General features: G+C 36.4%; 1 protein-coding gene across 1 annotated transcript in view; it reads right to left on the minus strand.

Moving 5' to 3' along the window:
• Positions 1–11820: 11820 nt before the first annotated feature.
• Positions 11821–13801, minus strand: part of LOC135712769 (death-associated protein 1) — a 60381-nt gene continuing 58400 nt past the window's right edge. Inside the window, exon 4 of the mRNA XM_065235828.1 lies at positions 11821–12467. Within this exon, the coding sequence (XP_065091900.1) occupies positions 12303–12467 (165 nt within the window). The 3' untranslated portion in view covers positions 11821–12302. The remainder of the gene's footprint in view (positions 12468–13801) is intronic.

The following is a 13801-nucleotide window of genomic DNA, read 5'->3' on the forward strand; positions in this document are numbered from 1 at the left end:
CGTGATATACGCTGTCTTGCAATGAGCACTCATACATCTAGTTTTCACTGGAAATCCTATGTATGAGTGCTCATTGCAAGACAGCCTATATTACGTGATATAAGCTGTAATGTGAACGGGGTATAAGCATAGAGGTAACTCTAAGACCACTGGGTCCCGAAGAAAATCATTATTATTTTTGGCTCACTCAGTACCAGAACAACGGTCCCAAGCAGTCCCAAGCTATTTCACTCACCCCTGCATGTTCTGCATGAATCCACACACCCCTGATGTTATCTGTCAAACTTTCATAGCGAATGAAAACAAACATAGTGTAGTAATAGAATTTCAACCAGAATAGGGTACGTTAATCGTTTGCTTGGGACCAATAGGCTACTAAAGTGGTGAGCCAATTTAAAATCGTTAGTTTCGTATTGATTGTTGGTATAAGACCACTGGGTCCCGAACAAAATCATTATTATTTTTGGCTCACTCAGTACCAGAACAACGGTCCCAAGCAGTCCCAAGCTATTTCACTCACCCCTGCATGTTCTGCATGAATCCACACACCCCTGATGTTATCTGTCAAACTTTCATAGCGAATCAAAACAAACATAGTGTAGTAATAGAATTTCAACTAGAATAGGGTACGTTAATCGTTTGCTTGGGACCAATAGGCTACTAAAGTGGTGAGCCAATTTAAAATCGTTAGTTTCGTATTGATTGTTGGCAGTACCCTCATGTCATGAAGTAGGCTATGATTGTATGAATTCTATAATGTACACGGTAAAAAAAATACCCAACGACCAGTTTACTTTTAATCTACTTTTGACTAGTTTGTCTCCTTTTCGCCTTCTAATGTTGTCAACGACTTTCAAGGCGGCGCCGACTGGGATTGAACCCAGCCTTTTTGGGGTGAGAGCCAATCACGGTTACCACTACACCACCGGCGCCGCTAGAACTTACGACTTTATGGCGGTAAGCTCCAACTCCAACTCCAACCCTCCCCATGGACATGGGGGTTGACGGTACTGAAGCAAAGGATTATGTTTAATTTCTTTATATTAGCAACGTTGATGATTTCCTATAGTGACACATATCACCTTCTTAATGCTTCAGTATGCCTCAAACGATTAATTCTTGGTTGTTAATAGAACTTCCTTGATGAAATCGGCTGCTTCATGCAGACTGAGCCATTCTGATTATAGTATCAGATTTGTTCTGTATACAGAGGAACTGGGAGGGCTTATTAGAAACTTCTCACCAATAAAGATTTTCTAGTAAATTTTGCATATAATTGTATTAATATTTTATTTTATTTAAGCATATTATTTTTGTTACAGTCAATTAGCATTAGCATACGATACAAGAGATTTAATATTAATTGCTCGTTTTTGCATAAAATAATCAATATATTTTACTTGTAATTAGCTTTGAAAGTTTTTTTCAAATTTTTTTTTGTGATCTGAAAATTTTCCCATTTTGGTTAAGTTTCGAAGTTAACGCATGTCCACAGGCCTAATAGAAAGATAGGCAGAAAAAGTGTATCATGAAGAATGGTTGCATGCAGGGTTGCTTCCACTCACTTGCTATAGATGAGTGATTTTCGGAGTTTTGAATTCGTTGTTGTAGTGGGGATTTGTGCTGTTGGATGCGGGAGGAGATTGGAGGGTGGGTGTTTGACGCATAGAGCCTGTCCATTTCGCTTTCAGAAGCAGGGTTACTTCCACTCACTTCGCTATAAAAAATGTTTTTCGGAATTATGGAATCATTGGATGCAATTATGAATGTTTGTACTTGTCAGAAACAAAAAGAGGTTGGAAGGTTTGCATTTGACACATAAAACCTGTCAATTTCGCTTTCAGTGCATCACAATCAGCGAATTTATGACTCGTGAGCGTTCACTCAGAGTGAGTGCTCACGAATTGTAAAATCGTTGATTGTGACGCACTGAAAGCAATAATGACAGGTTTTATGTGTCAAACACCTAGTTTACAACCTTATCTTGAGACTTACAACTACTAACTATCATCATAATATCTAATAATTTCATAATTCCGAAAAACAATTTTTTATAGCAAGTAAGTGGAAGCAAGCCTGTTCAGAAATGTCGCAATCAGCGGTTTTATGATTCGTGAACGCTCGTTGATCGTGACTGCAAGTGGATTTGGCGGGTTTTGTGTGTCGGACGCTTGCTTTTTGGCCTCTTCTTGTGTCTAACATGTGCAGAGTATTAGACGCTAATGGTTTTGAGATTCCTGGTTGCGTGAAATATATTAGTGAGAATATCTTTTTGAGATTTTAGTAGTCTCGTTTTGTTTGTAGTTTATATTTTATTTCTTTCATGTAATTATCGTAAATAATAGTTAATCAATAATAGATAGTCAGCGGTGCCGATGGTGTAGTGGTAAGCATGATTACCTCTCACCCCAACAGGCCTGGGTTCAATCCCAGTCGGCGCCGCCGGGATGTTCTGAAGTATAACATCTCTGATCACTCCTTCCTTCGGAAGGGAAGTAAAGCCGTTAGTCCCCGGTTCATGAGTTGATGGGTCGATAGGTAGGGTCCAGGTGTTAGAGCTACCTTCCTGGCGTCGGTAGCATTGGTACTCAGCACGAAAAACAAGATCGACGGAAAACAAATCAAGGAAAAAAAAATAATAGATAGTTCATCGATGTATTCGTACTTTGACGCGAAGTGCTGTGGATTATGAGATCGATTTTGCTTACTAAGCAGAAAATCATAGATCTAACCCCAAGCTCTTCCACAGCACAAAAAATGGCCACCATCATTTGTATATTTGATATTTTTTTTTTCGAGGGTTGACCAACTGCTGTCTTAATAGGCTAGAATCTCAGTTGGGCTCTCCATGCGATACACAATACTTTCAGACGACTCGAGCTATGGTGCTACTAGGTCACTGCAGCTTTTAGGCTCGTATTGTGATCAACTGTGTGTATTAGATTACGACCATAAATCTGGAGAACCCCGAGATCTGGGCGCAATCGCCCCTGCAATCGTCGGCCTCCCGCGAACAAAAGAACAATCCTGCAAACAAACTATAACAAATCATAGAGGAACTATTATTCTACCTGTTTGTGTTATTATTTTTTCCAGACTGAGCCCCAATCCGCGAGACACCGACAAATGACGTGCCCATCTACAAAAGCAACTACACTACAACCTCGAAGCTCTCCGGAAATATGTGATAAATCATGTAAATGTAAATGGAATACAGTAATGTCCCGATTTTGTCAACCCCCTTTTTTGAAAATGTTTTCCAATGTTCTACAAAACCCATGCCCTTTTTCAGTAATCTTCTTGAACCTATTGCACCAAAGTATACTTTAAATATACCTCTTAACGAATGACGAATGAGAAAAATTTAGATTTATGATTATGTGAAATTATTGAAAGAAAAAAAATCTGAAGCGCGGAGGGGCTGACAAAATCGGGTCATTACTGTATTTAAAATAAATAAATTCATTCTTACCTTTTTATGGTTGATTGATTATTAATTGCTATTATTACCTGCTTAGAGTTGGTTCCTTTAAAATACTGTGTAGAATTTACCTCATTATTCCTCAGTTCTATCGATTTGTGATAGAACCACGCTCAGCATATTATCAACCGGTGAACACTCGTGTTTATTTCAGTTACCGTGGGGACGTTATTTGTGATTAGCCCCGGTCCCTTTCAAATTGTATCATTATTTATGTACGGTCCTTATATTTGAACTGACGTTTCACATTCATCTAGTGATGGCCGATTTTCATTCGAATAATTGATTAATCGATTATCGAACCGAAAAGTAAAATATTTGTAATCGGTTATATCGTGCCGATATAAGCATTAACATCTCCAGAGAATCATCACCGATCGTTTCAAACATGTGCTGTGCTCTCATTGGTGGAAAAATGACAGCACAGCGAACAAAATATAATCGATTAGTTGTTAATCGAGTAATTACAAAATGGGACATCTCTGATTTTGGTGTGTTTGTTTTGATAAAAATGAGCGCAAAATTTCATCTCTACCGAGGGGGCAGCAAAACCACAAAATTACCTTGAATACGGGGGGTATTCATTGGATGAAAGGGACCGTGAAAGAGGACACTAAAATAGAAAGTTTTTCTTCCGACAGTTTCATCTTAGTATTCATCTTTGATATTATCCTGTAGTACGACTTGGGCATGCACCATGCAAGTAAGTCATCTCTCGTCAAAATGATGGGATATGGGGTGATGGTGAAGGGATATAGAAAACGAATAAAAGAACAGAAAGAAAGGTATTAGTATTGGTTACATTAACCACCCCCCCCCCCCCCCACACACACACACACAACGAAAAAGAAACATAGATGCACAGACAAACAGAAATAACACATTTAATATTTTTCTCCACAAAACATAGTAATTAAACACTACCGCCATCTGTTGAGTATCATGTGATGGATAGTACGCTGAACAGATGGCGCTAGTGTGCAGACGTCAAACGCAAGGGAACCGACCGTGCGCGCCACAGGTGGCGGCACCACCAACCAAAAACACCCGAATTGACCGTCAAATGCGTATTCGATGAACAACCTGTCCAACCGAGTGTTATGTCTGTTTGTCTGTGATAGATGGGTTATTAGGAAAGTACAGCTACATTATAACTATTAGTGCAATGGATGAACGTTAGTTTCGGGGTCATGTTAGTGTTAGAGTTTTGTTAGTATTGACCCGTATTCAGCCCTGTCGGCTCCTCGAACACTAGTCGCAGGCAGTTGTTGTTAGGACATGCGACACTGTCACTGCTACTATGTTAGAGGTATGACCCGTCAAGTTTTGAAGTGCAAAAAAAAACTGTTAGAACTTTCTTATAAATTAACTTTACACTCAAAGCAAACTATTTACCTTAGCATTACAAAAGCGAATTTAAAATTACTATTTTATTTTATGCTAATATTAAAATTATGATAAAACTACAATTTACGGCTCCGTGAAATTAACTCGCATGAACCTTTCAAATCAATGAACTGGAGAAAAACTACAATTTTATCAAATTGCAAAAAAAAATCATAGTGACACTTGACAAATCATCATCAAGCCCCTCATCCTTGGACAGGGACCATCATTTGTATATTTGATATTGAACATTAACCTCGGAAACTATTTGCATATCAAGCGAAAACGTAGTCCTGTATTGTCGCGAAGCGTTATGGTTCTGAGATGCTCGATGACCCTGGAGGGATCACCATTAGTAAATAAATTATTCTTCATTCTCGTTACAACCATCAAGCGAAGTAGGTCGTTCTTTGGCTCTATCCCAACTTACCAATAAAAGCTTTCAATTAACAACTGAATCATTTGCGTGAGAAACCGTCTATTCCCTTCGATGCAAATGCAGCACATCTGCATAACACCGAAACTAGGTCTTATGTGGTTTCTAAACAAATAAATCCACCAACAGTTGAAATAAGCGGAACAACCAAATGTAAACAATGACATTAAGCGCCAATTTCTCGAGAATCAAAACGCAATATGTTGTACCCTAATTTAAGGATGTTTCCAGGGCTGTTTCTATCATTTAACTTTTTTTTTATATTTTCAACAGCGGTGTATTAAACGGATCCAAAAACAGAAAGAAGAAGTAGTTTTTTCAAATTGTTTCTTAGGGAGGATGGCGGCAAGAAGACCATACGGGGCGACATTAGCTCAAAATCGCTAAAAAATTTATAAGATATGCAGTCAAGAAAACAAGTATTGCATTCATTATATTACATTTTACTGATCCGCTGGTTCTACAGCGAGCAATACACGTAACGGTTCTATAACATTCCCCAGAAAACCATTCCCCAGAATGCACTATTCCCCAGGAACTAATTAATTCTTTGGATATACAATAAACAAGTGAATATTCCCTTCTTTGAATATATAAAAGAGAATATCATTAATTCGTTAAATATAAAATAAAGATGGGAATATTCTGTTCCTTGAAAATTTAAGAAAAGGAAATCATTAATTCTTTGGATATACGATAAAGAATGGAATATTCTCTACTTTAAATATGTAAATAACATGAAAAAGAAGGAAATATTTCCTTCTTTGAAAATATAACAAAAAGAAAGAATAAATTATTTGGATATACGATAAAGAAGGGAATATTCCCTTCTTTGAATATATAGAAGAGAACATCGTTAATTTGTTAAATATATGATAAAGAAGGGAATATTCCCTTCTTCTAAAATATAAGAAAAGGAAATAATTAATTCTTTGGATAAACGATAAAGAAGGGAATATTCCCTTCTTTGAATATATAAAAGAGAAAATAATTAATTCTTTAGATGGTATGATAAAGAAGGGATGGTATTAATATATAAGGAAAATATATAATCAATAGCTTTTCGCAAGGGATTTGAGGTAATGACCATTTGGGATAATAACGAGTGGAATAATGTTATAAATTTGTAATCGGTAGTTCAGCATTCCATGCACCGATTTTTTGATCCATCACGAGAAATTCTTCAACTCAGGTCGAACAATTCTTCGATAAGGTTTAAAAGTTTCCGACTGTTTGAATTGGATTGCATAATAGACCCTGGACTTATTAAATGATGAACGATGTGCTCGAAAACTTGAAGGTTGTCAGGATAAATACATAGGGTATACGTCCCTAACCTCGGTCTAATATGCAGCCATCGATTACGTTTTTAATCATAACTCATCAATGAATTTACCTGCAAACGATATTCTACTGCTAAATGGTATGCTTAGATATGCTTATCATGTCGTTTGCTATCAGAAACCACGAAAAGTTGAAAAACTTACTTTTTTTAAGATAATAACTCACGAGGGAAATGTATGTAATATGGGTCTATTGTCCCCAAATTGGGTCTATTTATGGATGCAACTTCGTCCTATCTTGTTTGATCCTCAAAAAAACGCTCTTGGTAACGTTTTCTGATGTATTTTTTTTATCACTATCACTGTTAACTTAATGCTCTTCATTCCTCAAAACATTTCTTAGAGAAAATTTTACGAAAACTACATTAAATCACTCAATTTAAAAATTAAAAATTAAAAATTTCGCTTATCGTCTTTTGACCGCAGAATATCTAAATCAGAACATTGTGATGTTCATTATACAGGTTTGGCAGAAAAAATCTCCCTTCCTGTTCGTTCCTTATCATCCAAATGCAAAACAACATTGTTGACGTTACTCTTATTGCTATATGCTGTCAAATGAATTTCATGGGCCATAGTTAGGAACATAGAAAAGAAATGTGTTCCTAAAGTTGGGTCCATGTTTTACTTGTGAAAACGTTGTTAAACAATTAAAATAAACATAAAATATTCAAACAGCAACTGTAAGTTTTACGTCTAGTGTGTATTATCAGGTAATTCCAATCAATAAATGCCATAATCAGGCCATTTGATGATCGTCAGTCAACCTTCCCATCTTAACCTTATAAGTCATGGCGGCTAAAAACTCCGAACATTGTGATATTCTCAACCAGTTTTATTACTTACGAGAGCTGAAAATGTATTGAAATGTTGTGATATAAATTGATTTGTGTGTGGTACACATTTATCAACCATCAGTGATCAATATTTTCCTTATTTTTTGTGTAATATTCCTTAATTAATTATTTATTTGCGTGATAGGCCGAATGAAAGGACTAGACCCACATTACATACCGTAACCCTAGTTCCTTAAAAATACATAATTCCATAAAAGTAAACATAGTGTATTGTCAATAGTAAAAAAAAGAAAAGTGAAAATTACTAATTTCATCATCTTTTCTGGGGAATGGTACATTCTGGTGAATGGTACATTCTGGGGAATGGTTTTCTGGGGAATGTTATAGAACCCACGTAACTGTTACTAAAAGAATTTATGTTTCTATTTCACATGATTCCTGAATGTTATTTTCTAGCGAAAACCTGTCAAAACGTTAACTTTTACTAGGGTGCTCATATTGCCCCCTATGGTTGTTGATCGGAGCAAACACTGATTTTTTTTTTATTTTTTCTTTATTTTTGTGATTTTTAGCCGTAGGCTAGTTCATCACATGGCAAACACTGAAATTTTGCAAACATAATAATTTAATGAGTCTATTATATTTTATTCCCTCCCCTTGGCTAGTTTTTGCACCTTTCTGTTGGTGGGCGGGCTTAATTTCATGCTAGTGGAGTGTTGGAGACGGTGGGTTTATGGTCGGCGTTGCCGGCTCATGCCGCGATAGAATGGCGTCATGGGCAGGCAATGGGGATTACTAAGCTTCCCCTCTCTGATAAACCACTGCATGAGAGAACCAAAGATCTAGTCTAGCAGTGATAGCACAGACAAACAGACATAACACTTGCAAGTTGTTCATCGAACAAGCATTTAACGGACAATTTAAAAGTATCGTAGTTGGTAGTAACGCCACCTGTGGCGCACATAGTCAATTCCCTTACGTTTGACGTTTACACACTACCGCCATCTGTTATGCGTACTACCCACCACAGTGTATTCAACAGATGGCGGTAATGTTTTTGCGACGATGTTTTACAGTGAGAAATATTCAATGAGTTATGTCTGTTTGTCTGTGGTGATAGTATTACACTTGTTACTCCTTTAAAAGAGAGCCGCGTCTTAGTACGCTTACGTATAGGCACTGACGTTGGGTGTGATACTGGCGGGATTTGCCGCAAATCACTCTTATTTTATTTATTTTTACGCAGATAGATTCATTTGGGTTTGCAAGGGAATTAAACTATTGAAATATTTCAGAAAGTGCCCAACGGTGCTCCTTCTATTTGCGTGACAAGCTTTCATTGTTGTTTTCATTGAAGTATTACTCAGGAAACAATGTTAAACATCATTTTTGTACATGATATTGTAACTAATCTTATATGTGCTTCATTTTGATTTGGGATAAGTGTTTGAACTGTGGCTCGGGATTTCCACTGTTTGCGTTTGCACTACGCATGAAAATGTCAATTTAATTCTACATAGCTTAAAAAAATACAATGTCTTGAATGATCTAAAAACATTAACGAATAGATTACTTTGCGAAAATAAGACAACTCATTGCCATCTACGAAGATGTAAAAACTGCCCAGATACCTCAGTTTTAAAAGACAGTTTATTGAAACAACTGGAAGAAAACTTTGTTGAAAAGCTTTCATTCGAACAATGGGTTACCACTGACAGATGTGATTTAGAAACTATTGTAAAGCAAACCGATGACAATGATGCCAAAATATTCAATATTGTTAAGAAAGTTGTGTAAACAATAATTTTATAAAAATACAGGAATAAAAATAAACTGATGATATCCAACATATAATGTTATTTTTTATTGCGCACAATCACCATCCCTGAAAAATAAGCTTAATTCGCTCTTTTGAATCTTGCTAATTGAGGAGCTTACATTTGCAGTTCTCAAAAAGGTGTATCTCGAAATCGAGTTGTCTCATCGGTTTGATGTCTGTGGCGATGTTCGGCAATAGAGAGAAAATATGCACAGTATAAACACATCCAGTTTAAATGGATTAAACTGTTAGGCGATATGCAAGAGTTGAATGCACATTTTCAGCACAACGCACCAAAAATCATTTGAAGAAATCATTGTTCCTGATAGTGGGATTTTGTAACTTGTTTTTCAAAATACTTTTAAGGCAGAGAATTTCACTCGAACCTTTAAGCTGTCAGTGTCATTTTAACTCAAAATTTTCCAATCTTTCCGAAAAAAATACTTTTGAAACTGGAAAAACACGGAGTACATCCGAAAAGGGCCAAAACTTATTAAGTTATCAAAAAAAAAAACAATATTAAATCAGTAATATCTTCTAAACGGTGCATCTTAGAAAAATGTTACCGAAGTACTTTTTGTTTGCAAATTTGATGTACTTTCATAAAATTAGGGGGACAAACTTTTTTGACTTTTCTTAATAGCTTTTTTGAAAATTGTATTTTTTTAAAAAACAATTTTTTTCATTGTAACCTATTTTTCTCCAGAACAACCTACTGTGTACTAGATAGCATTTTCAGTCAGCTATAACATAAGGATAATAAAAAAATTATTGACATGTCACTTTAAAGGGAAAATTTATATTTTAGTTCAAAACACAAATACCAAACTTTTTTTTACCGTGCATATTTTCTCCATATAACACCAACAATTGTCTAAAACTTCGCCCAAGACACCAAACCAATCGGACAAACCGTTTCCGAGATACAATTTTTTGAAGATATCATGTGCATTTTTCATAGGCCCTTCTCATAAGTAAGGCTAGATTCAAAATGGCGAACCAAGTATGCAAAACGGCGTTTTTCTTCCCCAAAAACTTGTATGCAAGGTTTCATGCAAATCAAAAAATACAAAAAATAAAAACTGGAAAAATTTCCCACTTGTTCGTGGAACCGCTCAATAGCAAAAAAATAGGTTGAAATGGTCCAATGAATGGCAGTGTGCCTTTCTCTTTTGTAGTTAGTTTAAAAAGTTAGAGATCTCTATTTTGTCCAGCAGCAATCAATTTGATTTTGATTTTGCGAGACAGAAGGGGGTCTTATGAAGGCCAGATCTCAAGTCTCAAGGCCAAATTCCAGAACTTGAGTGGAACATGGTTCTCACGTCAGACTATAATGTCTAAAATGAACCACATGCCCCAACCAACCCCTAGAACGGCTCCTATACACTCTCCATGCTGAATCGTGAGTCCCCCCTTTTCCCATATCATTACATGCAAAATAATAACCCGATACAGGTCAATTGAATATGCCTAATTGAATTAGTTGCAATGATAGTGTTAACAGTAATGACAGTATAATATAGTAATTTAATAAAATGAATATTTACCTGTTAATAATGATCGAGGTTAGTTTCGGGGTCATGTTAGTGTTAGAGTTTTGTTAGTATTGACCCTTATTCAGCCCTGTCGGCCCCTCGAACACTAGTCGCAGGCAGTTGTTGTTAGGACATGCGACACTGTCACTGCTACTATGTTAGAGGTATGACCCGTCAAGTTTCGAAGTGCAAAAAAAAAAAAAAAAACTGTTAGAACTTTCTTATAAATTAATTTTACACTCAAAGCAAACTATTTACCTTAGCATTACAAAATATTAAAATTATGATAAAACTACAATTTACGGCTCCGTGAAATTAACTCGCATGAACCTTTCAAATCAATGAACTGGAGAAAAACTACAATTTTATCAAATTGCAAAAAAAAAAAATCATAGCGACACTTGACAAATCATCATCAAGCCCCTCATCCTTGGACAGGGTATTTTGTCCAGCAGCAATCAATTCATACTTTTAAGCGGTGATACTCTAAGCTTAGAATCAAACTTCAAGAGCACAAATGTCAGCTCCTACAAAATATACAAATATTAAATTACTACTCCTTGCTTGCTGTGTTACAACACACACAGAGTAGTAATTTCATAATTGTATGTTTTGTGGAAGCTGACATTTGTGCTTTTGAAGTTTCACGCTAAGAGTATCACCGTAACTAGGTAGGTTACAAGCTCAAGACATTTTTACGCATTAAATCCCCTAACGTAAATTTGTGTCTTTCGAGACTACATGCTTTAAAATCGAAAATTATCAATGTCTTCAAATGATAAAATTCCTGTCAGGAATAACTGACCACATCATTATCTTACAAGGAAAATAAATTAATCTTTCCGAAAGCGCCATAATGACAAAGAATACAATTCATAAAGAAATGTTTATGCAGGCGCCATATACATTCACAGTAATTAACCCACAAAAACGTTATCGATAGGCAATGCTAGACGTTGCTGATAATAGATTAAATTTGACCGCTAGCGAGAAGGTGATAGTGACAAAGAAATCAGGCGAATGTTTAGAAAACTACGGTATCAATAATAGTATTTATTTTAATTCACTTTCTTTCGATTACATTTTCTGTTAAAAGGACAAATTTATGACATAGTACCATCCTGGACGTTATGTGCCACCATGACTTACGTGATTAATGTTGAAGTTTTAATTAAAAATTAGTTTTATGTGCATACAGTGTTTAATATATAGACATACGGATTGTGAAATGTGATTTGTGAAAAAGCAAACATGAGTTAATTAATCCCGTAATTGGCCTAAAATTACAAAATTCAAAACGAGTTGTAGAAAAAACTGGTTGGAAACAAATCTTCAGAAAGGAATCGAAAAAAAAAATCATACAGATGTGTAATATGAATTTTCTGTAAACACATTCTTATGCGTAATTTATGACGCGCTATCGACTACCCATAACGTACGGATGTGAAATAAAACTTTGCGACGTGCCATACACACGTATTGCACTTGATGTCACAATCATTCCTTCAAAACTTCCGTGGCTGCTGAATGTTGTTCACTGCCTTTTGAGGAACCTGCACCGCCGGTTTCTGGGCATGGGCCACCTGACTAGCTTCGACCGAGTGCTCGTTGTGTTTGTTGTTCGCAGCGTTCTGCACCACCTCGCCGGTATTCACGTTCGGCGCTGGATTCTGCAAGAGTGAAAGGGAATTCAAATAATTATTAGTTTAAAATGAAAATTATGCTTGTTTTTCTCTAAATCGTATGCAGTCTTTGCTAACACTAATGCTGCGGATACACTTGTAGGACAAGCTATGAGCATGAGCATTATTTGTATAATAAATCATGAGCACATCCATGGTCACACTTGTATAGTTGTTGTATAGTGCTCATAATTATTATACAAATAATGTGTATCCGCGGCTTAAATGTTCACATTGGGGCTTATTACGGATGTCACTTCACGGTGAAAACTTGTCACTTGTCGTCACGGTGAAGTGATTCCCATTTGATTTGTACGGCAATCACGGCTCGTATTATGAGTATCACTTCCTTATCACCGTGTAGTGACACCCGTAATAAGGCCCATTATCTCCTGGCGTAGGGTGCAATTTCCCATGCCCTTGATTCGGTCACGTGTTTTAAGATTTTCCGTCGTTATCAAGACATGGTCATTGATTCCCGCAAAACTGCATGTTTTATTATGCAAGCAAGACAAACCATAATATTTATTGGTTTACAAACCTATACATTTGAAGTGTTATGCATTTTGCACAATTTCTGACTACCTACAGTGCGAAAAATATGTGTACAGTATGTTTTTCGCACAGGTCATAAAATCGAAAAAACAGTATTCAAACAAGCAGTCTGTTAGGTATTTAACCGTAACCGAGTTTCATTCATCGACGAGAATTGATTGCCAATTGGTGGTTAATCAGCAATGCCATGGAGGCGATTTCCACAACTGGAACCTATCGAAAACAATGGTTCGGGACCAACGGCTTTACTTCTATTCCGAAGGAATACGTGACCAGAGATTTTTCCGCCTCAGAAAATCCAAACGACCCCTACTGGGGTGAGAAAGCAGTCTCGCTTACCACTCAACATCCGGTACTGTCTACAACAAAAAGTGTATTTCCATTATACAAAGAAAGGCATCAGGATGGCTACTAATTTCGCTAAATAAAATTTGCTGAGTTTTTCAGGAAAACGCGAAACAGCTCGTAATTGGCCGATTTGAAGTGCGTAAGATAGAGATAGAGATAGAGATAAATATAGATAGAGATAGATATAGATAGAGATAAAAGAGTAAGAAGCCAGTTGTCTCCTCTTCCTCTTAGCTCTATCTAGCACACGGAGATTAATGGAATGGATTCATTGTTTTCCCTAAGAGGAAGAAGAGACAATACGGGGGCGAAAACGAACCACTTTGCTGTCAAACGCGAACCAACTCGTGATTGGCCGATTTGAAATGCGTAAGATAGAGATAGAGATAGATATAGATAGAGATAAAAGAGTAAGAAGC

This window comes from Ochlerotatus camptorhynchus, unplaced genomic scaffold, assembly GCF_037179485.1.
Source record: "Ochlerotatus camptorhynchus isolate MF236.1 unplaced genomic scaffold, CSIRO-AGI_Acam_v1.1 ptg000503l, whole genome shotgun sequence".
Taxonomy (NCBI): Eukaryota; Metazoa; Arthropoda; class Insecta; order Diptera; family Culicidae; genus Ochlerotatus; species Ochlerotatus camptorhynchus.